This window comes from Centroberyx affinis, unplaced genomic scaffold (assembly GCF_046629955.1).
Source record: "Centroberyx affinis isolate AG114_WGS23_722 - 3 ecotype Tasmania unplaced genomic scaffold, CSIRO-AGI_Caff_v1 ptg007910l_1, whole genome shotgun sequence".
In the NCBI taxonomy this organism is placed as follows: Eukaryota; Metazoa; Chordata; class Actinopteri; order Beryciformes; family Berycidae; genus Centroberyx; species Centroberyx affinis.
The window spans coordinates 141,065-167,833 of record NW_027283969.1 but is presented as its reverse complement, the minus strand read 5'-3'; the positions used below and the strand labels follow the sequence as shown (position 1 = coordinate 167,833).

General features: G+C 42.1%; 1 protein-coding gene across 1 annotated transcript in view; it reads right to left on the bottom strand.

Annotated features, from left to right (window-relative positions):
- Positions 1 to 2,956: 2,956 nt before the first annotated feature.
- The window catches only part of LOC139639905 (neural-cadherin-like), a 143,110-nt gene continuing 119,297 nt past the window's right edge, over positions 2,957 to 26,769 (bottom strand). The window contains exons 21-26 of the mRNA XM_071514058.1: positions 25,916 to 26,359; positions 24,985 to 25,315; positions 22,120 to 22,213; positions 17,122 to 17,306; positions 4,038 to 4,259; positions 2,957 to 3,051 (exon numbers count right to left, since the gene is read on the bottom strand). Of these exons, the coding sequence (XP_071370159.1) occupies positions 2,957 to 3,051; positions 4,038 to 4,259; positions 17,122 to 17,306; positions 22,120 to 22,213; positions 24,985 to 25,315; positions 25,916 to 26,359 (1,371 nt within the window). The remainder of the gene's footprint in view (positions 3,052 to 4,037; positions 4,260 to 17,121; positions 17,307 to 22,119; positions 22,214 to 24,984; positions 25,316 to 25,915; positions 26,360 to 26,769) is intronic.

The following is a 26,769-nucleotide window of genomic DNA, read 5'->3' as shown; positions in this document are numbered from 1 at the left end:
CCACTGGATGACCTTCTTTGATGATGCCAATGGCATCGGGCTGATGGCACGCGTAAATTTTCATCGGGCAACTGCTGAGCTCGGCGTGCACCTCGGTTTCATCACGACTCTATTGGTGGAGACAAAGAAGAATAAAGAGTTTGGTCAGAGAAACAGGTAATGAGATAAACAGAACAGACAGGTAAAAAGATAGATCAGACACAAAGTCAAAATTGTACCATTGTTGCTAAAGGTGATGGATACTTCATTACACAGTTACACTAGTTGACAGCATATGTCAAAATCAATCTCATATAGCACTTACTGTCAGTGTAATGTTAACAACACCAAATTGCAGTTATGTTCTTGGATCACTGGATATTAAGTTTGTTTAGCTTCAGTTCCTTTGCTTTCAAGTCTGAGTCACCAAAATTGAAGACCCCATTACCAGTGTCCCAGTCACCTGTAAGCTAAACATCCAAGTCAATTTTCAAGTTGGTTTCCAGTGCTCCAATCTGGAATTCCAAGCCATGGACCTAAGTACTACAGCATTGGCAAACAGCATCTGTAAGTATGCCTGCTGTGTTGGCCAATCTTACTTTGCCATGACAATGGCATGGAGTGTGGGTATTGTACTATCGTGATCTGGCATAAGTGTTGTCTTTTCCTGGTTTTAAAGGCTGCATTACAATAAAGGGATGCAATTTTCCGTTCTTTGCCTCTACCTGCTTGGTCATCACATTACTAATGACTGTTCATCACTAATCTACAGTGTGTAAATATCTTTTGAGAGCAATGATAATCATCCCTATAATATCATCACAATATCAACACATTAAGACATTCACTTAAAAATACTGATCAAAAACGGGTGACCAGTTAGACTGTTGATCAGACAGATAGATACATAGCTTTAAGCCTAACACATACGTGGTGGTCACTGATGAGTTCTTCTTTCTCTCCCCCACTCGGTCAGGCATCTCAGGAGCATTTCTCTCCTTTTCTCCACAGAGGCAGATGGATCCTATCAAAAAGTAAAACCTGTTCAAAATTCACTGCCTGATGACACCAGCACAAACTAAACACCCTCTGTATTTCAACTATTCATTCAACTGCAGTATAATAGACCAAGCATTCTTTAAAGCTGTGGTTCTCAACTCGTTGAGAGGAAAATAAAAAAAACTTACTTTGTCTATATTTGGATTAGATTTTTGAGAAAATAAACAACAACTACTGCCTGCCCAAAACCCACAACACTCGATATCAGACAGTCAGCTACAGCTAACTTAGAGTAAGTTGACATTAGCTAGCGTTAGCATTAACTAGCGTTAGCATTAGCGTCTTTTGTCTAGGGGTTTTATCTAACCGTTTATGGTTCTAATTTCGTGTATGGCCACACACCAAGTTTCCTGCTCTGAGGCAAAACAAGAGAAGCGAGATGGCAGACATAATGAAGAGCACAAGTGCATAAAATTCACTCTGACTGAAACGTGATAGCTAACTTAGCTAATAAGGCATACTTTAGCTAGCATGTCTGTAGCCTGTCTGTATTGAAACTTAAATCGGCTTGGCTTAGCCTATATTAAATTTTACAGGCTTCGCTTCAGGTTTCTGTTTTCCCCAAGTGTAACGTTAGGTTGCGGTAAATACGGTGACAGAACCGTGGTCGACAGGATCACGTTAGTTAGCACCGGGCAGCTAACTTAGCTTGCCATGTGTGCAGGGCAGCTACGTTAGCTACAGATTTGCTTAGCTAACGTTAGCTGCCGAACAGGACCTCTCAAGTCATCGGTTTAGCGCGACTTTACATCACCAATCATTCGGCTAAAATTGCTCAACTTACCGCTTTATCCAGGATCCATAAAATTCTGCAGCGGCGAACAGAGTGAGTAGGCTGTAGTGCCAAGCAAGCTGCTGATACCTTCCCGGGTAAAGTGACCTGTCCCGCCCAGACCAGACAGACACGTTGCAGCACAAAGCATCAGGGGAAAAGTGATAATGTCAACTTTTTTTATTACGTTACATGAACACAGCAACCACATCGACATAACTACTCTAATAAATTGTGTATATCAACTCACTTTTATAACATTTAATGTACACAACAATCACATAGACATAACTACTCAAATAAATTGTGTATGTCAACTCACTTTTATAACATTTAATGTACACAACAATCACATAGACATAACTACTCAAATAAATTGTGATAGTTTTATTTAAAATATATTGTTGTATATATACTGACACATTTTAAGTAAAGGGAAAGTATATTGATACTTTTTAGGATAAAACAAATAAAATAAACTAGATCACAACTATTTAAAGTATATTAAACCTACATGATGGATGTAGCACTTATTACAGTGTAGATATGTGAGTTTAACAGCTGGATGGCACAGATTGATTACACAGTATTTGAGGAAAGGGGCAGTAAAAAAAAACAAAGAAGCAACGATGAAATACGGTTTTAGTCCACCAGAATTTTATCACCATATTTACTGATCTCATTTGCCATTTTTTATATTTGTTTGCACTTTTGTACATATGTTACCTTGGAAATGAGCATCCAGCTGAGACCTCTCGCACAATAAGAGATGTCAATCAAAATGTACAGGCTGAGCAACGTAGCCTTTGCTGAACCATTCTAGAGGGAGAATGAAGTGTGTTTGGAGTGCAAGGCCGGTGCAGGTGTTTTTCAACACATCGACACACTCGCTCTGTTGTGAGACACGTTGGTAAAAAAAGATGCAAATGAATATTATCTCAAGTCATGCCTTTCTCATTGAGTAGTGATGCTACCTCGGCTGAGACTGCCTGTCTGCACGCACCCTCTGAGTAAAGTAACGCAAAATGAAAGTTCTCACGGATATAATATGTAATAATGGATGTAATACGTCTCATTACAGAGTGAGTGTTAATATGTTGCAAAAGACATGAATTGAGGGTTGGTTGTTGGAATGTCTGTTGGACGTTAAGTAGCTCTGTCATTTAAGTAATTGACAAAATTTTGGTCAGAATCGATTGAAAATGTTAGGGAAATGTGGTCCAGGTTGAAAATCCACGATCCAAATCTGTGCATTTAAAACGGAACACTGCTGTGATCTGAAAACCTTGTGGGGCCAAGATTCAATAATTTATTGGCATTTCCACCAGTGTTGCTAGGAATCTATTTGTGCTCAGAATAAAAATGGAACAAGACATATAGGTAGTATTCAAAACTAGTTAAAAAACCCATTTGGTACTCTGGGATCAGGTCAGGCTGAGTTAGAGTGATAAAAAGGAAATTTAGGTGGTAGATATGTGAGTTTAACAGCTGGATGGCACATTGCCTTGGTGATTAACAGCTAAATGTTCAAGGGCAGCAGCTGATTACACAGTACTTGAGGAAAGGGGCAGACGTAAGTAGCTCTGTCGTGAAGTAATTGACAAGACTTTGGTCAGAATTGATTTGGCATGATGGAAAATGTTATGGAAATAGGGTCCAGGCTGAAAATGTTATGCTTTAAGGCAAGGTGAGGCAGGTTACATCGCAGGTTTTACAGTCTGTCGCCCCTGAAGCTGTTGAATCAAATCCTCACAACACTGGAATCATTTCTCTGGTCAAAAAGATCAGGTCTAGCTGTGGTCAGGGAGGAACATCCATCATATCAGATGTAGACGACATTTACCGGCTGATATCCGATTTTCAATAAAACTGCAACATCAGCCTGATAGATCAGTTGGCTAACCCTACTCATTACGCCTGCCTTGAGCGATAAAGGAATAGTTCACCCAAAAATGAAAATTCTGTCATCATCTACTCACCCTCATGCCAGTTGAAACACAGGTGAAGTTTGTCCATATAACACACAGGGAGGTTGCCAGCACAACTCCATAGCAGGTTACTCCATACCAAGTTGTGCTGGCAACCTCCCTGTGTGTTATATGGACTAACAAATTTCACCTGTGTTTCATTTGGCATGAGGGTGAGTAGATGATGACAGAATTTTCATTTTTGGGTGAACTATTCCTTTAACATGGACACAGACACTGATGGTGTCCTACCTTTTGTTTGTGGGCGGCCAGGTAGCCGTGCATTTTCTCCGGCCGGAGGTAGGCGGGGGCGCCGTGCAACGCGAAGCGGACGTCCAGCATTCGCTCTCTCACGTCCATCAGGCTGAAGATGTTGACGTCGTCGGGGGCGACAGACAGCATCTCGGACAGGAAGTCCACCAGCAGGTCGTAGCGGCTCCGCTGCTTCCCCCTCAATTCGATGAACTCCCGTGCCGTGATGTCTGAGACCCACACACAAACACATACACAGATTACAACATGATTGGAACAGTAGAGATGTTTGTCAGATCTATTCTCCTGGATAACGTAATAGAAATGACCTGACATAGAATAAAACATGTGCTGATGTGCGAAATGTTGTATGAAAACTATGTTAGTTAGAGAACAGCCCAGACAGCTGAAAGGAGTGGAGCTGTCATCACGAATGAACCATTACTGAGAACAGCTCAATCACACTTTTATTTGGAAGGTGATTTTGTATGTGTGTGTGTGTGTGTGTGGGGGAATGTGTGTGTGCACAGGTAGAGGGTTGGATGTAAATAAGGAGTTGTGCCAAACTCTTGTTCCCTCTCGCTCTCGCTCTCCAGCTTTACGGCATATTGCGAGGTTGAATTTAAAGGAGCAATAAGGCCCTTGAAAATACATATACTCTTGATAATTTGTGGGTCCTATTTCTATTCATACTCTGCTGCAGGCTTTAGAGAAATCCGGCTCACAGTTTAATTCTCAGCACCAGTCCAGCAGCTGTGTTTTAGCAAGTCAGAGTTCTACATTTCAGTGACTAAGTCGAGGGTCAAGTCCACACGAGATGATACCAAGAAGAGATCGGGCTGAGTATAAGAACAATATCAGAACAACGCAAGCCTGAGATAGTCAAAACCAAGATTGGCCCTAGTCAAGACCAAGCAAAGATCAAGACCAGGCCTAGTTAAAACCATGACAAGATCAAGACAACACAAAGATTGGGCATCGTCAAGACCAAGAGCAAACCAAGACTGAGCATAAACAAGACTAATAAAAGAGCATGACTGAGCCATATCAAGCCCTAGACAAGATACCAGACCAAGACCAGGCCTAACCAAAACCAAGACCTGGCCAAAATTGGGCCCAGCCAAGGCAAAGACAAGACAGAAACCAACCAGGCACATTCAGGAACAATGCCAGACTAAGACAAGACAAAGATTGGGAATAGAACAGCAACAAGAACAAGACCAGACCAACACCAGAGCTTAAACCCATGACAAAACCACGACAAGACCAAGACAAGACCAAGACTGGGCCTACTCAAGACTAGGACAAGACATAAACCAGAATGAGCTCAGGTGTAGGCAGGACCAAGATCAGACCAAGGATTGCCTGGGTCCAGACCTTTGAATCCGTCCACTCCACCGAGTTGACTGATTATGGTCTGGTATCATGACATGAAACAGCGGTTTCTCGGTTGAAAAATGATCGGTCCAATGAGCGCCGGGGGCAGACTAACGATTAGCCAATCAGCGCCACGGGCGGGACTAACACCATTGTCAAGCTGTTGTCAAGCTGTGCGCCAGAACCAAGGAGGAGTAATAACAACAATGGCGACCGCAAGATAGACGCTGCTATCCAGGCTGTTCTAAATCCATTAAAAGTTTACTTCACTCCGTGTTGTCAAAGATGCTCTATACTTTCTGAACCGTCTCTGGTGTTGTCATGGCTACGCATGTGTCGACTTAAAATTATGTTAGATTCAGGCAGATATGTTGGTCTCTAGTGATTGGTTAGGGAAAATCGAATCCCCCTCCCCCACAGAAATCGGTTAGAGCGGAGGCAATGTCAGACTGAAGATGGAAATGGAGGGTAACGAGTTGACAATTCTGTCTGATATCAGGCAAGACCGAGGAAAAGAGTAAGACCGGATCTACAGTAGCCAAAGACCAAGATCAGACCATGGTCAAATGCAACCACTAACCACGGTCTCTGCAAACCCCTCAGCAGGACTTCAAAATCTTTGCGACATCAAGAAGAAAACACCAGAATCTGAAGGATGTTTAATTGAATGTGAAATGGTTGATGATATCATCTGTGACTTCTATGATTACATCTTTGAGTGAAATTCTGTCTCCATCTTCGGTGTTAAGTTCTCATTGCTGTGGTGTTTCTGCCCTGCACTTCCCACAGATCACCTGTCAATCGAACAGTGTGGGCAGTACTTTTTCCTTGGATTTTGCAATGTAGAAGCGTTCAGAGAAGCGTTGCACACTGATGCATGCACACACACAAATGGATGCACACACACACACACACACATACAAAGACTCTCTCTTTCAAATTCAGTAGCAGAAACAAGGATACGTATAATTGGTCCGACACCAAAGAGCAAAGGATTATGGGTAGCATAAAAGTGAATTCCCTCGGTAGGGGAGGTCGCACTGGGGTTTAGTTCACTCAACACACAGAAACACACATTCCCGCGGGAGCCAATTTGACAGATACACAGACAAAGTTGTCACACACACACAGACACACACAGACACACACACCTCACAATGTTCCAATCAATACTCTTCAACATGTCTGAGAAAAGCAGAGGAGGGAAGAGTGAGCGAGCGAAGGCAGCGAGAAAAGGAGGGAGCTTTTCATCCTTTTTGAATGGTCTCAATGACATTGGTAAGTGTCTTGATAGTGCTGACTGTGTCTATGTTTTATGGCTCAATGGCCATGTACTCTTGGTGTAAGTGTAATATGGATTTCAAGAGCATGCTCCTCTGTGAGATCTCATACAGCAAGACAGAGAGAGAGTCAGACCATGAGTGTGAAAACTTTCTATGTGTCTGTCTGTGTGTGTGTGTGTGTGTGTGTGTGTGTGTGTGTGTGTGTGCCCTCTCCTCCCCGACATTCCTTACTGATCCTTGTGTGGAAAATCTCGGTACTCCAGGAATGGCGGCAGGGGATGGAATTGCTGTGGATAATCGTTGTCTCTTTGAATTATGCAAGTCAAGTTTATGTTTGTTTGATGTTTAAATTTTATCATCTGTTATTAATCAAGTGTAAAATATTATGCGTACGCCGATATTTTATGAATGAAATGATTGCGTCAGTTGTGTTTAGAGCACTGGAACAGTATATATTTTTGTATCTTGGTAGCTTAAGCTAAAGTGTCAAGCTCATGCTTTGTAGTAGGCTATGTGATTTGTATCCATTACTGTAATAGAACACTTTATGATACAGTATGTAGAACGTTTCCGGTTTCTTTTATCATAAAAACTAACAAGTTATTCAACCAATGAACTTCATTCTGCAAGCAATATATCAACATTGCATGGATTTAATCTTTATTTAAAACAGACTCATTGCTGCTGTGTTTTAATGGAAAACATCACTGTGATAGTTTGAACCAAACTCCTTTTCCTAATAAGAACCTCACTCTTTTACACCCTGTGTCAGTAGCAGGCTTAAACCTGCAATAAGCAATATCAGACCCTATAACCAATCCTGAGACTAACATGTGCTATGTGGAGATGTGGACATGTCTCCTCCCTCGCTGTTTAAAAGCGGCGTTCACCCCCTCGCATTCCTGAAAAAAACTCTTGTAATGGTGGAATCGATGAAGCGAGTGAGTAAACTTGTTAAACTAGTAAACTTGTGAAACTAGTAAACTTGCTACCTGCCTCTTCACTTGTCATTGTGGGACATGTAACCTTCAGCAGGAGAAAGATCTGTCAAAGCGAGACTGGTAACCGGTCACACTTCTCCTTAGTCCAGCAGCTTTGCTGTGCTTTATTTACAAATGCGTTGCGGTTTCTGTCACCCTCTAGTGGTCGGAAAATCGCTTATTGCAGCTTGAACTGTTAACTTGTAAAATTAGAGTACCAATCAAGCATCATTATAGCCACACAAGTGTGCACTCACACGCACACACACACACATCTGTGTGCATCTATCTTCATTGACAACAGTCATTCCCTAAGTCCCTAACCTTAACCCTGACCAGGCACGTGAGTTGAATGCCCAAGACCAGGGGGTTCTTCTCGAAGGGCTCCACTCCCCAGAGTGATAACCAAATAAATAACACTAGCTAAAATAAATGAATTCTATCAAATTCAAAATAACTTGGGTGGAGGGGAGAACAAGGAAGCCAGACCAGGTGCACGAGTTGAATGCCCAGACCAGGGGGTTCTTCTCGAAGGGCTCCGCTCCCCTGAGTTTTAATCTAATAAATAACACGACTACTCCTACTACTACTTCCTATTTCCAAAGCAGCTGGAGCGAGGTGCAATCTATTTACAGTGGATGGCCAATGCCTAACCTGGATAGCTCTGGTAAAAAGCCCCTCTGTTCTGTGAAACAGTTGTGGTCAGAGCTCTGGGTAAACATCTACACACAACCAACCTAACCTAACCCTAATCTTAACTCTAATCTTAACCCTAAACCAAAGTCCTAATCCTAAACGGTTAGTTTAGGATCTTTGAAGAAGTCAGGACCTCGCAAAAATGTCCTCATATCAAAGGTCTAAAACTCAAACTGGTTCTCACAAGGATAGAACTGCAACACACACACAGAGAGGGGTGGGCAGGGTGATTAGGTGTATGAGAGCGCAGGGAGACAGGGCCTAGGCATTAAGAGACAAGACAGGGGGCTCAGAATAGGCTCAGTGGATACAGGGTGAGGGATCGAGGCTAATGTCAGCTCCCATCAGTCAACCCACCGGGGGAAACAAGGACAGAAACAGACAGAGAGACAGTCAGGAGGGGATGGGGGTTTGCGGGGGGGGGGGGGGTTTGTAATTCCTAACACAGAGTGGCAGCCTTTACACCTGGCTTTGATCCAACTTCACAATTCACCGCCGCTTTCTCCTTCCCAGGGGCCTCGTCGGGGCGGGGTGCGGGGTGCGGGGTGCGGAGGCCCTCGCACCCGCGGGTTTGCAATCGCACGCAACTAGGCAGCGGGAAAGAGTGCTGAAACATGCTGCTCAAGTGGAAGTTTACTGTCGTACCATCTTGTTCTTTGTGCGGGTTGGTGCGCCGCTCCCCGATGAAGGACACAGTATGGCTGAAAAAACACGTTACAGTTGCTTTTCAATGTGTTCTTTTTGAACAAGCCATGCAATTAAGGCTTTTGCGAATGTTCTGTTTGAAGAGTGCCTTGGAACTCTTTCTCTTTTCACTGAAAGCAACAAGCGCAAACCAAAGAGCACCTTCTACAAATGCCTCCACACAAAGAAATCCAATAGAAGCACTCTGTATGCTCTCTTCTTTGAAAAAAGAACTGCTGTTACATTGCTGAAATTTTACTTGAGAAGAAGAAAATTACCAATGTTAAAGTCGACTTAATTAAAAGTAAAATGTAGGTCATTTCAAATGTACTGATAACTGAAATAATAAAAAAAACAGACATACAAATGATCTTTCTCAAATAGGACAAGATGAAATAAGAGTGCAGACTAGGTTATTTTAATAAAAAAAAGCACTTTACTAAAATAAAGTCCCAATGCAACAAAGTAAAGGATGAATCGACCCGGCAATTCAGGGATGTACATGTATTAGTGGTGGTTTCTGCCCAGACCCCCCCGCTCTATTCCTCACTTTGTACAGCGTTGAGGACAGAACACACAAACATAATGAGGCCGCATGGAAATATGGTGGTAATTAGCAAGTTAGGCGCTTGTGCTCCGGCGGTGGCAGTCAGCTGAAGCATGAGTCTCTCCTCCCACAACTGTGTCATCAACTCTGATTACTGTTTACTCTGAAAACACACTGTTGATATTGCACATGCGAGGTTTGATGCAACTCATGATTCACATTCAGCCATTATCAGAGGGAGATCTATTTTTTTTTTTTTTCTTTTTGGTAAGACAGCAAATATGTTTTTCTTAAGTATAGAAAAAAGAAGGCTCCGTTCTCTTTAGGAACAATTATGCCACTGATATGGGCTAAAATTGACTTGTTTTTTTGAATATGTTTTTTAGCCTTAAATTTCTCTGTTCACAATGCAGCCTTACAATCACAAAACACCAAGCACCATAATACAATTTAATCCTTTTAGTATCCATTTAACAGCTAGAGTTTCATGCCATATTTAATCTAATGAGTTGCTGATTGTACATTTCACATTGTTCTGGAAAACACTTCAGTTAAACAACCTTACAGTCATAATCCCACAATATTTTCATATAAAATGTCTGTTTTGCTGTTCCCTAACACAATAGTGATTCAACCCAAATCCAGTTCATGGAAGCTTTTACATTTGCTGCTTTTTTGTCTGGTAAGTTTTTGCAGGGAAAAAAATCATCCGGGGCACAGGGGGTGATTCGTTTTACATTTACCGTTTGTTTGGAATAAATAGAAGAAGAACCGGGTAGGTAGCTGCTGGGCATGAGCAGCGATAGCCACCATGGCTGAACAGACAAAGAAAAGATGGAGACAAAAAAAAAGACCTCAAGGACGACAACGTCAGTGTTCCTCACACTCCTCGCCGCACCGGTGTCCAAAGGATTACAGAAAGAAGCGGCCTCGTTCCTGCGCATGGTTCCAGCAATAAACTCACCATTCACTCAGTTACCACTCCAAAAGAAAGTTATTTCTTTTATTTTCTAAAAAGCATCAGACTAAAGTTGAATGACCCCAAAACTCTATACCGCCTCCGCCTCCAATTCATCATTCATCAGTCATCATTCTCTCAATCGATGCAGACACAAAGTAAACTAGTTTAGATGAGAAATGGCAGAAAAGTTGACTTCCTCTGGGTGCTTAAGTACTGTATCCTCACAAGTTGATTTTATCGCGCAAAGCAATGACAAAAACATTTGACACCAACACTGTTTGGTTTCCTTATCGTCCGCACACAGGCGAGGCCATTGAGTCATTTTGATTTTTAAAGATGAGAAGGGGATGCAATCACCGGTTTTGAGTTGCAACAAAAGTAAAAGTAACAAATTACCGCTCTTAGATGTCACTTTTAAATGAGTAATGAGTAAAGCATTGCTGTTTTTTTTTGGAGTAACAAGGCGGGTAAACAAAGACTGACAAGAAAGACATTTTTATGGGAAACCCTACGGCACAGTTACAGAACCACAGGCAGTAACACAGACAGAGGGACTCATTACAGGCAGACAGACAGGTAGACACATAGCAATCTAGTCTCATACAATTTTGTGATATGAGCACTCGGAGTATTCAGAACTCTGAACCGCAAATTATGTAAGTTCCTCCACCTCCACTGTGACTATAGAATGAATTCGGTTATGTGACAGTGGCATGAATTGGACATACTATTTTCTCTTTTGTCATGTGAAAAGGTTAGCTTACAGTTAAGTTTAGGCAAGTACAACAACTTTGGGGCTAAGGTTAGGCTTAGGTTTGGGCAGCTAAAACTTTGGTTAAAGGATAAGGCAGTGGTTTTAATGCATTTCTTGTCCCAGCAGCCATAGAACTCCATTGTATTAAAAAACTATTAAAAACATGTCACACGGTAATAACTACAACAGTCTAACTTTTCGTGGTAACAGTTAGCGATTTTTTAAATGGAAACAGTGTCTTTGTGAGCTGTATTTCAAGGTTTTTAACTTACAATTGAAGGCAATGACTTCCGGGTCGAAGGCCAAAAAGGGAACGTGGGAAGTCAGAAAGTAACTGGAGTAGAGCAAATGCATTGTTTATTATATTCTTTTCATAGGATTTTTAAGGTTTAAGGTTCGCGTAAGGTCTTGGTCATGGTGAATAATAAGAAATATTGCTAAAAGTTAAGACTTGACTCACAGTAGAAAGCTCCTCGGCATGAATTGGAATTTGAACCCGGGTCGAATGATGTTTTATTCTTTCAGACAGCGGAGGGACAGAAGTAACAATGATATATTTTCAAAGCTAAGCTGCAAGTTTAGCCTGATTAGCTCATTAAAATGGAATTGTCAACCTCGGCCACTGAATACTTTGGGAGAAAATGAGAAAATAGGATGCTTGTTGCCAATCATTCATATCATGCATCAAAATATTGTGTTAAAGCAACATTGGTAACTTGATGCAAAGAATATTTTTGTGGATTTGTGGAGACCATCTTGTTGAGAATTTTAAGTGGAGCTAACAACAACAAACCACCACTGGACGTCTACATTACAAACGCTTCTTAAGTCACAAATTGCTGTGCTGTGGCGTAAGATTGATAATAAAAAATTTATTTCCATTTGGTCATATCTGTTCTTAATATGTGAAGAGATGAAAAGGATAAGATGCTTGAAATAAGACATTCTGACTTCGACAAAGCAGTTTTGTACTTGTCAGTGCTTTATAATTCTGGTAATTCTAGTTTCAAGCATTAAGTTACTCAGAACCAGTAATAAAATCTCAGTAACAAGTTATAATGTCTTAATAAGATAATTAAGGACAAAAAAAGCTTGAAACAAGTGAAATGCTCTAACATAAAAACTGCCTGGTAAGAAGAAATATCTTGTCAGACAAAAAACTTGATTTAAGATATTTCATCTTACTTAGATTTAGCCTAATATGTTGGCTTGGAGTAAACAGTATCAGATCACAAAACCATAATCATAAGATGCATCTTACACGCTTTCTGACAGCTGTTACGAGGTACGAAAGTAACACAGTGCAAGTTGTGTTCTCTGTCTGTTTATGTCCAGCTCATTTAACTGAGAAACATATGGAAAGTTGCATCTGAAAGGGGACGCATGTATGTTGTTTCTTATGTAATACGGTGTTTTTTACTCTCTCCGTAGTCCAGCAGCTTTGCTGTGCTTTATTTACAGATGTGTTGCGGTTTCTGTCCCCTTCTGGTAGTTGGAAAATCACTTAGTGCAGCTTTAACTGTTAACTTAAGCTAAAGTACCAATCAGGGATCATTATAGCTACACAAGTGAGGCACACACACACATCTGTGTGCATCTATCAGCAGTGACAACATTCATTCCCTAACTCCCTAACCTTAACCCTGACCACTACATACCTAACCTTAACCCTCATCCTACTGACTGGGACACCAGCAGACCCCAGAGGTATTTTCATGACTTTGTCAATCAATTTGTTCCTAATGACTTCATATCACTGTTTTCTGTTTTAATTAGTGCTTTTTAAAAATACCAATGTATTGGGGTCCTGGGGGACCCCAGTCAAAATCACCCAATTCCGCCTATGCAGTTTTAATAGATGGAACTATTTATTGAGTTCATGTTTACCTAATTTAAAGTATCACACACTAGGGGGGGGGGGGCTCTCTGTCAGTCATTTTGAAGACACAGATACAGACAGACACAGATGCAGCAGACACAGATTTTCTCATGTGCTCTGTCGACGACCCTAAATACTGCTCTTCCTAAGATGATGTTCAAAGTCAGAAATACAATACATCATTTAATTAACTGTAACTTTCCTAAAATAATAATAATCTTTTTTTCTTTTTTTTTTTTTAGATGACATTAATTACATAACTAATAATGTTAACACAAGTTAACATTTTGCTATGATGGTTGTTTCTTACAGTAGGGTCCCAGTCGGTAGTCCTTGTATGTTAAATATGTTGGTAGGATGAGGGTTAAGCCTTACCCTAACCTCACCCTAATCTTAACCCTAAACCCAAATCCTAATCCTAAACTAACCTGTTGAAGAAGTCAGGACCTCGCAGCAATGTCCTCACTGTACTGGAGTAAACTGGGAAAAAGTTAAAAGGTGTTCCTGCCTTATAATCCATCTACCACCACAACACCCTTAACTTTCCACCATGTTATTTCTCTGTCAGACTACTACCTGTTTCTATCTCCTTCATATCATCTTTTCATGGCAGGAAAAGGTATTTCTCACACTTTTCATGCAGCGTGTATTTGCATTTGAAGACATTACACTCTTTTCATGATATTTCACTCATAAAATGCACCAATACGAAGAGAAACAGAGGCAATATGAGTGCTGAAGGGATAGAGTATCGGGTCAGTAAGGGTTGGTGGAGGGAGTCTGAGCCACCGCACAGCTAATCCCTGCAGTGGCAAACAAGATATTTTCCCAATTTCTCTTTTTATCGATCCTATAATGCGAGGGCCTCCGAGAGAGGGATGCAAACCGATGTGGAAAGTGAGATAGATAAATGGATAGAGAGAGAGAGAGAGAGAATTATCGGGACTTACTTTCTTTGCAGGGACAGTTCATAAAGTCCTCATCCCTTCACCCTGGAACTTCTCAGCCTAGTGCCTACCGACCATTTCTCTGCATGCATTATATGTGCTGTACATAACTCATCAGGCACTTCTCTGTGAATGTGGGTTTTTTTTGTTTTCCCACAGAGCACTTTGCATTTCCACTGTACGCTTCTTGTCTAATGTGGGTGTTTCAAGGACTTTGTGTTTACCACATTTTTCACCTTTCCATCAATATATATGGAGAGAGAGCGGGAGAGAGAGAGGGAGGGAGGCTTAATCTCAGCGAGGCAGATTTAACTAGTGCTGTCTTTGTGCGTCCTTATTGCATTCCACATTTGTTCTTGAAATGGGATTTAGAATGTCAAGGAGGGTGTAAGTAATGCTATAAGTGGAATATTTTCATAATCCCCGAGACTGAGAATCAATGAGACTGTTTACTCCAAAGCCCCACGCAGGAACAAGAAAAAAAAAAACAAAAAAAAAACATCAAATCCTGGAAATGGCTTCTGCTACATATCCGCCACACACAATTGCTGTTTTGGTAGGTTTCCGAAACCTGAGGATGATCTCAAAGTCATTACTCTCTCATATCGCATTTCTTGAAAGCTAAACTTTTTTTTTAATGAGTTAGTCCGCCGCTGAACCGCAGGTTAAAAGCGGTATGAGTGATTTTGACACCGTATCCGCGGTGGCGGTTGACATCGCCGCTCTCCCATTCTCAACTGGAGTCCCTCAGTTAGAAGCAGGGCCCATTAAATCAATAAGCCCCACAGCTAACGGCTCTTCCATGACAGTCGAGTCAAAAAGTACCCGACGAACGGACCACCCCGCTGGGATAAGTTGTTGACAAACCGAGCCATATTATTCTGCATTAAATGGGCCAAAAATACAGGTTGCAATGGCACCAAAAAAACAACAAAAACAAACAAAAACAAGAGAGCGGGATTCATTAAGCAATTCTTTCATGTTGATTTCCGTTCCTCAACTCCTCTTAAGCGCGCACTTACCCTCGTCTACTTTCCGCGCGGATTCATTTCTCTTAAACAAATATTGAAATGCGGGTGCCAGCTGTTCCCCGCCACGCCGCCTCTGCGGGTTTAGTGCGCATTCATTTACCTCAGCCCCTGTTTTGAGAACGAGGAGCAAATCCTTTTATCTACTTATATGAGGCATGACTCTCCATTCCATCCTCCCCCCCCCTCCTCTCTTTCGCCCGCTCCCTCCAGCCGCCCCCTTCTGCTTCTATTTCAATATCTCTGAAATCATAAAAATCCTTCAGCCATGTCCCATTTCTCTAAGGCGAATTTAATTCGGCGCAGACAGGCGCCGCGCTGTACATCAGGTAATGATGGATGCCGCCCGACATGTGAGGAGAATGTGCTGGCTGAGCAAAAGTTCTCGACTAATTACTTTTGCCACGATAAGTAATGGAAACAAGCTTTCCTGTGTATGCCGACGACAACACGAGATCCCATGAGTCAGAGGAGAGGGATTAATGATGCCGTAATCTCATGCTAAGGAAACATCTTTAACGGCGAGTGTGGCAGTCCATTGACACTCCGCAAACAAGTCGAGCAAACAGTAATCAGCAGTCCATTAATTTTCTATGACTGGAGACGAGTCGGCAGACGCTGACCACGCTCGCCTATCGCCTATCGCCGCAATATCACGGGCCAACTCAACTCAGATCACCACACAGGAGCACGGCAATCGGTTGCTGAGTGCAGAGCGGCAACTGTAATGAATGATTGAGCTGTGCCTGGAGGGGAAATGGGAATATAACTGATCTGGGCCATGCAGCGAAGGTGCAGGTCAGCCGCTGCGGTGCAAATGAGGAAATAAGACTGATGTCCACAGATGAAACAGCCCAAAGAGCAACCGGCGCTAATAACTCAAGGACAGTTCCGCAGGTTAAGTGGAAATTGAGTGAGTGCAGGTCTGCAAGCGTGGAGAGGCAGAGATGTGTCATTACCTCAGAGCTATGTCTACAGTGTCTTCAAGAGGCAAACATAGGTCAGTCAGGGTGAGCTGTAAGGTGTGTGTGTGTGTGTGTTTGTGTAGAGCAGTGGTTCTCAACGTGGGGTTCGAGGGACCACCAGGGGTCCTTGAGGAGGTACCAGGGCGTCCCCAGCAAACTGATGAATTGTTAAACTTCAGCATTATTTAATTTACAAGAGTTAACACAGTTAGAGAATGTAGAAGAATGACTGTTTTGATCATAATTTCACTGTTATCTCTCTACCTACAAGACAGATAGTCATGGAATTCTGGACAGAATCATACCTAACAATAAAAACATACTCAGATTTGGGTCCGAGAGGCAAAAATCTCATCAAATGTGGGTCTGTGCTGTGCATCCTAGGTCTGTTCCCTGAGGGACTGAATATTAATAAGACCAAGAAGAAAATTACATTACTACATTATGACTACATTACACGTTGTCTTCTCCAAGCAAAACACACAATTGCACTATTTTGGAAAAACCCAGACAAACCAGATATCAGTCAGTGGTTCAGAGACCTATCTAATTGTCTTGCTTTAGAGAAATTGACTTATGCTATCAAAGGAAAACCTGATGTCTTTCAAGAAATATGGGGACATTTCCTACATTTTATGGAAAATAATCCTTTGGGACCTGTATTAACTAGCTAAGCGTATCTTCAGCTCTCCTTGTACATTGTTAGAACGTAATGACTTTATCTTTTATGTCATGTACAATTTAAATTTTTTTTCCTCCTAGTTCTGTGTTTTTATTTAGGCAGGGTTGGATGTGGGAGGGGGGGTGACCTGTGCTGTATTATCTGTTTGTTTGTTTTTTTTTGTCATGATCTCTGTTGTTGAAACTAAAATAGCAATAAATATATTTGTTAAAAAAAAAAAAAATGTGGGTCCGTGGCCCTAATGTGGACTAAATTAGGGGTCCATGCTATGAAAAAGGTAGAGAATCCCTGGCATAGAGTCAGCCTCACCTGCCAGGCGGAGGGATCCGGAGTTGTAGATGGCCTCGTCGCGCAGCTCCCTCACGTGCACTGTCACCGTGGAGACGGCGTCCGGCCAAACCCCGTCAGAGATACGGACCTGGAACTGGTAGGTGCCGGGCGGGGCGTTCTCCTTGATGATCAGGAAACCTGTTCGCTTGTTCAGGATGAAGTAACTGAAGGGCGGGAATTCACACACACAGACACAGAGACGCACAGAAACCGGTTAAAAAAAAAATCCTCCCACTTGAATTTCTTAGTCTTTGTCTGGTCTCAAACTTTGTCTGTTACGCTGGCTCTACACAAAGCAATAGCGTCTAAACTTCTGCAAACTTTGACATATTTTGATGAAAAATTATATATTTATATGGAAAATATATTTTAACTATTTTGGCCAGTAAAAATCATTCTTGGCAAATACATTGTTTTTAGTTCACCACCTTAAAAGCTGAGCTAAAAAGTTAATTTTGGGCACTGATCCAGGTTTTTCTTAAAGACATACAAGAGAAACAAAGAATAGAAATGCTAATACTTTAGATACTTTTCGATAGATCTGAAATTTAGAAGAAAGCACACACGGAGCCGATGTATTGAGGAGAGGGAAGCAAGAGGAAAAAATCAAACTGAGTAATAGGCGCAAAGACATGAGAGGAAGCAATTTCACGTGGTCCTCGTCTCCATGCTCCCTTTGTAAATGAGCTCATTCAAGTTTAATTAGAGATGAAATCAAAGGCAGAACCTTGGCACATCAAATAATAAACCACTTGTACAGACAAGGGCCATAGTAGCTCATTTTACAGCATATGCTGTACTGCGTGGATGGGGTCTAAGATTGGGTCCAACACTGCATTCATGCTTTCAAATCATCAAAAGACCATTTTGAACCTCTTGCAGAATTACCTACACCGCCATTCTTTTCCCCAGTCGGTACCATCTACCCTGCTGAAGTCTGCTTTTCCAGAAATTTATGGCCACTGTTCACAGTATTTGAAAGCTTTAATCCAAGTTAGTTGGACTCTATCAGGCAGCATGTCAATTTCCAATGAAACTTGGATAATGTATTATAGCTGTATTATAACTTAAAAAAAACCCTCTGTATCTGCCTCTATGCACTCTATGCATTGCCTCTATGCACCGCTGCAAAGTTTAGACTGATGGAATAAATGTTTTAGGACCATTTAGTAGTATTTTTTAGGGTCTTAGGTTCAATTCCTTTATTTAAACAGGTAAGTCCCATTGAGATCGAGATCTCGTTTTCAAGAGAGACCTGTGTACACAACAAGAAAACAAAACAAACAAAATTCATGACAAGTTTATTCCAGACAATCCACATGCAGATAAAATAACTAAGAGAAACAAGAGCAATCCCTATATAATGCATCATCCAGCAGCACCCTAAACGTCTCTATGGAAACAAGTCGGTCCAATTTGAGTGAGACCTGAAGCCTGTTCCATCTATTAGGAGCGTAAAAGGTGAAAGCGGTCTTTCCTGACTCTGTGTTCATTCGTGGAATGTCCAATCTAAAGTATGCCTGTGACCGTGTATGATATCCTGTAGCACTGAAACTTAAAAGCTTAAAAGGTTAGTCTTAGGTGTTTTGTAGGTTGTAAATGTTACTGTATAATACATGCACTTCTATCTAGACGTGTTAGGAAACATATATTTTAAATACTATCTGCTTAGTGTCTGGGCCCCTATTTTCAAGCTTCAGATAGCTTATCAGGGTGTCCCATTTCACATATCTCCATTATGTCTCATATGATTGTACTTGTATTTTAACTGATTTGTGAATAAACTGAACTGAACTGAACTGAACTGAACTGCCTCGTAGCACCTATGTCCTGTTGGACCAGAACTTAGCTTTATGGCACTTATTCTCATTGTTCTCTCCTGACTAGATCCTTGCTTGTGTTATATTAAAATCTCATATGTACGTCGCTTTGGATAAAAGTCTGCCAAATGGGAAATTGTAATTATAAACTGTATAATGTGTTAGTTTGTGAACTGATAAGTACAACTACAGTACAATATCTCAGTCAAACCATCCAAATCACTAAAACTGAATAGGTGAACAACTATTTGATGCGTTCAAATTGAAATATATAAAGGAGACCACAATGATCTATGACAGCAACAGACTTGCAGCAATGATAAGACTGACAACGTGTTCCAAACTCGACTTAAATCTGAGTGTTGTCAGCTCAGGTTTGAAACAGCAACAGATGAGAGGCGTCATGAAATATTAACTCCTTACATCAAATCCAGTCCTCCGTGAGGGCTGAACTTTGAGACTGAGAGAGAGAGAGGGGAGAAAGTCTGTCGTTTTGACTTCGGCTCAGTTTGGAAGACGTTAAAGATTTAGGTGTCGCGGGGTGCGAGTGTCAGTTTACGTGATATGTGATTTTCTGGGACTTCTGGGACTTCTGAGCGTCTGTGTGTGTGTGTGTGTGTGTGTGTGTGAGAAAGAGATAGTGAGTGTATAACTGACAAGGATCTGCTCAACGCGTCTGTCTTCAGAGAGAGATCTCAAAGAGAGCAGTTTCAAACACAGACCAAAGCCTCAGGTATGAAACATCCAACAGCCACACACATCAGCAAGGAAGGAGGGAAGAAGGGGAGGGAGCGGAGAAGTGAGGAGTGAACTTGAGGAGGGAAATAAGAAGAAATGAAGGGGTAACGGAAAGAAGGGAGGAAGCAAGTGACTAAGGAAGAAAGGACAGAATTAACAACAGAGGGAAGGGAGAAAGTGAGGAAGGAATGGAGGAAGGGAGCGAAGGGAGAGGCAGAAAAGGGCAGGACGAGGTAAGGAGGAGAAGTTGAGAGGGAAGGATGGCAGGAAGGAAGGAAGTGAGGAGTTAGAAAGGAAGGCTGGAAGGAGGGCGGAAAAGAAGGAATTAAGGGAGGAAGAAAGGCAGGAAGGATGGAAGAAAACAATGAATTAAGGAAGGCGTTAATGAAGAATGTCAGGATGGTGAGAGGAAAAGTAAAGGATGGAGTGAGGAAATGAAGGTTGAAGGAAAGAAGACAAGAAGGAATTAAGGAAATATGGAAAGAAGAAATGAACCAGGGAAGAAAAGAAGGACTCAAAGAAAGAAGCAAGGGAGAACAGCAAGAAGGAAGGAAAGTGGGAAGGAAGGAAGGAAGGAAGGATGGAAGGGGAAGAAAGAATTAAAGAAGGCAGGGAGGGAGCAATGGAAGGGAGGGACGAAGGAAGGAAGAAAGGCACGAAGAAATGAAGGAAGGAAGGGCCGAATGAATGAAGGACAGAAGGAAAGATGTGAGGAAATAAGAAAGGAGGGAAGGAGAGAAGCAAAGAAAAGAAGGAATTGAGGAAGGAAAGGAGAAAGGCAGGAAGGTGGGCAGGGTGAAAGGGCAGAGAGAAAAAATGAATGAAGGGAAGTAAAGAAATGAGGGAAGGGGAGAACAAAGGAAGGAAGGAAGGAAGGAAAGAAAGAAAGAAAGAAAGAAAGAAAGAAAGAAGGAACAAAAGCCATAAGATTCCCAGATCAAGAACACTGACAAGAGACTAACGTGAATTTCATCCTGCGTTGAAAGTTTGAAAACTAGCAAAGTGAGCGCTTTGTTTTTCTTTCAAAACGTCTGAAATTGGACGGACTCAGAGACAAGGGAGCTACTATCCATCCGAGCAGAGGACGAGATTAATGTGCACATTCATCATAGTAGGAGAAACCTGGCACCCGGCCACAGGAGCTCCACATTCACCATCATGTGTGAACGCGTTCTACATGGACATTTATAGATAGTAGCTAATAGTGTGAATGGGGAAAACCACTAGAACTGCCGGAGTTCTATATGTGAACGGGGCTTTTGTGTGCACCCTGCATAATTGTCTAGGAACATATTTATGACTGAATATGAGAATGCCTTTTCAAAATCATTGGGATTGTACAGCTGCACTAGTCAGCTTCGCAATTTGGCGGCCCCAAGAGGCAGAGAGAGAGGCCACTGTTTGAATTCTTTAGTTAAGTTTGAAGGTCTTCATTACCCAGAAATCATGTAACATGAGACGAGTAAACTGTGCCCTCCTTGGACCTAAATGTCTTCTTAATGTGTGTTGGGGGTGGAGGTGCTGAAGAGGTTCGTCCATCCTTGGTGAGTCCAGCTTAAGCCCTATTCGCACGGGACTAGTATTACCTGGGGACTTCTAGTAATTTGTAAGAATTGCGGAGGTCGTCTGTGATCTTAATCCTGTGCGAATCTGCCATGTCCGTAATTTGTAAAGTAAAAATTCCACCGCAAATTACCTACCATATTTCGGCAAACACAGAGGTCATGTGATAATATTAGTCCCGTGCGAATCGGCATCTCGGTGATTTGGGGTCATATTTTTTATTTTTTTCCAAGGTTTTTCTTTTCTCCGTGGCTTTTTCTGCCTCTTTTCCGGTCGAGAATTATGGAGGCTGCGTTGGCAATTATAAACGAAAGTTTTGACAGCATTGTGGGTGTAAATTCAGGAGGCTCAACTCACTACACAGCATGGAGACCCATTCGCAGAAAAAGCAAGCTCAAATCCATCAGAAGAGCGAAATCTCGATGGATGACATTCATACGCAGAGCCTTGACATCATATCCGGGGGATAATGTCAGTAAATTCGAGTAAAATACAGACTTCGCTTATCCCGTGCGAATGCGCCGCACGAAACACAGACGTGGGGGGGTAATTTCTAAATCACATGAGGTCCCCAGGTAATACTAGTCCCGTGCGAATAGGGCTTTAGAGTAAGTTTCAATTCGTCACATCCTTTGTGGAGCAGAACCTGTGACCATACTCAACACCTGAAATCAATTTAGGTAATCAAGGCAAATCTACAGCGTCTCAAATAGGGGGGACGGTACGCTCTTCACCCCACTTTGCGTTTTAGGCTGTACAGGTGCATTTTTATATAGTAATCTTGCCTGTAGTGTGTCCCCAGCCTAAAAGGAGAGGAATCCAGAGTGAACGGTTGATAAAAAGAGAGATTAGTTACCTCGGCACATGTCCTTCAAAGACATATGTCTTATTGTCCCAGTCATCGGGGTCAGGAGAGTAGACCTTTCCCAGCACCGTGGTCGGCATACGGCCTGAGGGTGGAAAACATATCACAGTTTCAGTTCACAATGAGCTGAGTGTGTGTGCGTAATGTGTACACTGATATGTCGGTTGTGTACATATGTTTTTATGTGCCATTTTTTTCTTAACTTTAGTCTTGAGAAAAACATAGGAAAAAATGCTATTCTCAAAAACAGTTCTTATATATTTTCTTAACTTTCTTCTTATGGTTCTTCCTAAGAAAAAACTTATGAATAAATGGTATTCTTGAAATGAAAGTTCTCAAATTTGTTCTTGATTTTTTTCTTAACTTTAAGACGGCCCTTCACCTGTCTTAAAACTCCTACAGTGAAAAGGTAAGCCTCTAATATCATATATTTAAACACATTTTAGACAAGTAGGTTATAGTTAAAAGTCTTCATAGGTTCCCCTACACCTTACATTAAGATGAACATTTATTGTAAAGCTTTATTTGGTGTAGGGCCAGGTAGGCCTCTGTCTCATGTCTGTTGAAAATAAGATAGCAAATTTTACAGTTACAACAGCAACCAATGTTTAAATCTTTGCTCTAGTTACCCTAAATAGGTTTTTACCCAATTGTTTTGTAGATGGACGCACTTTGGGTTGCCTCCTAGCCTTGTCTCCTAGCCTCAATGGCAGTAAACCTAAAGTTTATTCACCAGAATTAATTCAGGCCCTATTTTGAGAAGTTCTTAAATTGGAAAATTAAAGAAATTCGTAAGAAATTAGACTGTTACTAAGAAAATACTGTGGAATTGCAGTTAAGAACCTTCTTAAGAACTTCCTAAAATGTCCTCTTATGTCATTTCTTAAGAACTATTTTAAGAACACATTGGTGAATCCGGCCCCAGTTTTTGATTTAGACCCTCATAGTGAGGACATGTTTGCAAAGTGAGGTCATTTTGGCCAGTCCTCACTTCTTCAAGGAGCTAGTTTAGGATTATAATTTAGATTTAGGGTGAGATTTAAGATTAGGATTAGGTAAGGTTTAAGGTTAGGCTTGCAGTGGAGAAGGGCACAATTAGGGTTAGGGTTAGGCAATGAATGTAGTCAGTGGAGGGTCATCATAAGGATATAAGTCTTGTAAGGGTGTGTGTGTGTGTGTGTGTGTGTGTGTGTGTGTGTTTGGGTATGTAACCCTGCGCTAAATCAGATGAGGACATTGCTTTGGAGTGCGAGCTAGTGTGTTTGCAAGGAACTGGAGGCTTTCATATGGAAGCCAGCCTTCCCCAAGAGCAGAGCGGATCAGAAAAATGTTTTCCAAGAAAACAGGTGTTAGTGTCAGCACATATACTTAGAAAACAAACACCATGCCTAAACCCACGGTGGCACAGCAGATAACATTGTAAACAAAACACAATGCATTGAAATAAAAGAAAAGAGAAGAACTAGGATCTGGATGGCCATGTATTGTGCGGCTTCAAATTGATTTACTGTGTCATTCACGAGCAGAGTTGTGGTATCAGTGTACAGTGCAATATTTCTCAATACCATAGCCAAAGAGATGTTTTCTGTGTCCTCCTCTTGTTTGCATTTACTCCATATGTTATGGATGACTCAGTGCCAGCACAATTGGAAAAGCTCCTGATCTGGAAAATGAAAGGCCTGAATATACATCTCAGGTTGCGTTCACCCATTTGTTTGCAGCACAACCAGAGAAGGGATTGCGAGTGACATTGCAGGCGCATGGCATACTGAGAGGGGAAAATGCATAATGGAAAATGCTGTTTGAATGCACAATGATTACAATCATATAGAAAGGCTGTTATTGCTGTCACTCCCTCTCTCCTCCCCTTCCTCTGAACCACCTGGGGATTACGCCTGTGAGAGTTATCCTTGAAAACTTAAAGGCAGACCTTGACATTTGGAGTTTTAGCCCGTTGTTTGTCTTTGCCAGGCGCTTCTGAGGGTAAAAGTTACATTCGTCTTTCAGCTACCCCCGAAAAAGCAAACTTGTTAGCGTTCATGGCTTTCAGTGACGAATGCCAATAATGCTAAGTCATTTTCTTCAGTTAATTTAAGTGCCGATGCAGAAATATAAAATCCACGTATTGTGACAAACAGCTGGAAAAACAACTGACAAGTATTCAAAATGTCAAGGTACGTTTTGTGTGCGTGTGAGTTTTGTGACTGGAAAATACCAAACCTGTAAAAAAAAAATATGTGTGGGGTATCGTTGGTCTTGTCCTGCCTGGTGTGACGCAAAAATCGTAAATTACGCCTTATAAGATTCACTGTAGCCCCAGCTGAGTCAGACACTATATGGTTTATTTTTATACCATTCATGCAATAGTTGTGGTTGTGATTAATTGCTTGCGTGTCAAGTAGAGGAATGGCTTGCCTCTGTGACCCCGAGATTAGCTGCATGGCTGTCATTCCGACTCAACGCTGATCATAAGGGCGATGATAATGTTGATCATGACAAGTGGGTGGAGGCAAAGTTAACAAAAACAATGGAGATTGTGTGGATTGTGTGTGTGTGTGTGTGTGTGTGTGTGTGGTTACATTCTTCCTTGTTTGTGCAGTTCGATTAGGAATTAATTAGCTGGCAGCATGAGCCTTGTTGCATCAGTGCAGCCTTTTCTACCTGCAGAGATGGAAAACTACCTTGCAGAGCTGAGTTAGAAATCTGCCTCTAAGAAAGAGATGGAAAAATAAATGGATCCCATGACTTGCAACACTAGATTGCACCCATACATAGTCCAAAACTGCATCAATTTTACTTAATCCAATTTTGTGTGTGTGAACGCTGTATCCAAAAAGACAAAGATGATCTTCTCACCTCGGTGGCTGTTGATGAAAATCTTCTTCTCCCCCGCCACGTGGGCGTGGTCGTTCTGGTCGCCGATGGTTACCGTCAGCGTCGTGGTCACCGTTTTGGCCGGGCGCCCGCTGTCGCTCATGATGATGGGGATGAGGAACTCTTTTTGGCGCTCGCGGTCGAACATCCTCAGGGCCGTCAGCGTCGCCGTGCCGTTCAGGTTGTCCTGGAGGTAGAAGTCGTTGCTGTGGCGATACTCGGAGGGGACGGTGAAGTGGAAGGGCGGCCCGTTCTCCGCGGAGTCCCGGTCCACGGCCCGGAGGAGAGTGGACGTTTGGTTCAGCCTCACCACCTGAACGGGGAGGGAAAGCATGAGGTGTCTCCGCTTGTTCAATATCTCATTCATTCATCCATTCCTCCATTGCTCTTTTCATTCATTCAGCCATTCATCCATGCATTCATTCAGCCATTCATCCATGCATTCATTCAGCCATTCATTCAGCCATTCATCTATGCATTCATTCGTTCGTTCATTCATTCAGCCATTCATTCATTCATCCCTTCATCCATGCATTCATTCGTTCATTCATTAATTCATTCACTCAGCCATGCATTCATTCATTCATTCATTCATCCGTTCATCCATGCATTAATTTGTTCATTCATTCAGCCATTCATTCATTCATTCAGTCATTCAGCCATTCATTCATTTGTACATTATTTTGTTCATTCATTCATAATTTATTTAGTATTATTGTCTTGCTCAAACCACAGTGAGGTTCTGGTACATCTTTCATCTTTTGACATATGTGCACAAAAAAATGTCCCCCTTTTCCCCCCATAGGAAAAATAAAGTTCCTTCCTTCCTTCCTTCCTTCCTTCCTTCCTCCCTCCCTTTCACCCACCCACTTACCCATCCTGCCCATCAATCAACATGTTACTGACAGCCTACCTGTGGTCCAGCCACATTCTCAAAGACTATCGGAGTGTATGTTGCCTCAAACTCCGGTCCGTTATCGTTCACATCCAACAGTGCCAGCTGGACCGTGGCGCTGCCTGTCAGCGGTGGGACCCCGTGGTCTGTCGCCATGACAACCAAGTGATGCTGCGATATCCTCTCCCGATCCAGAGGCTGGGCCACGGTGAGCACGCCCGACTGGTCGATAGCGAACAGGCCCTCGGGATCCGAGTCCTCTGACAGGCTGTAGGTGATGTCGCGGTTTTGGCCTGAATCGGAGTCGCTGGCCGCCAGACGCGCCACACTGGTTCCCACGGTGACGTCCTCGGGCAGCGGGGCAAGGGACAGGAAGTGGGGGATGAAGACGGGAGCGTGGTCGTTGTAGTCTTCCACCTCCACCACGCAGTGCAGAAGGCTAGAGAAGTCTAGGTCTTCAACCTGCAACAACCACCACATTCAGTCTACTGTTTGAAGACACCCATCTTATCCTAAGTCAGGCTGCAATTGGGAAGACCCTATTTGCCCTAATTCAATTCTTGTGTCACATATGGTCACTGGTAGGTAAGTCTCCACCCACAGCAAGTGACAAATCTAAACTTAAGAGTGAAATACAAATAGTGAGGACATGTGTTTTCACCTTGAAATTCATTGTTTTGATAGAAGGACTGACAGGCTGGCTGAGGTATTTTTTGAGCACTGCAGTAAAACAAACCTTAACTTTGAGAATATTGATTATGAACGTTCTAAAGAAATGTATTTTCCATTTAGAAGTCAAGCGTTCCAAGAACAAATGTGAATGTGTCCAAAATTTAGATGGTCTACTAAAAACCACAACACCATTCATCTTC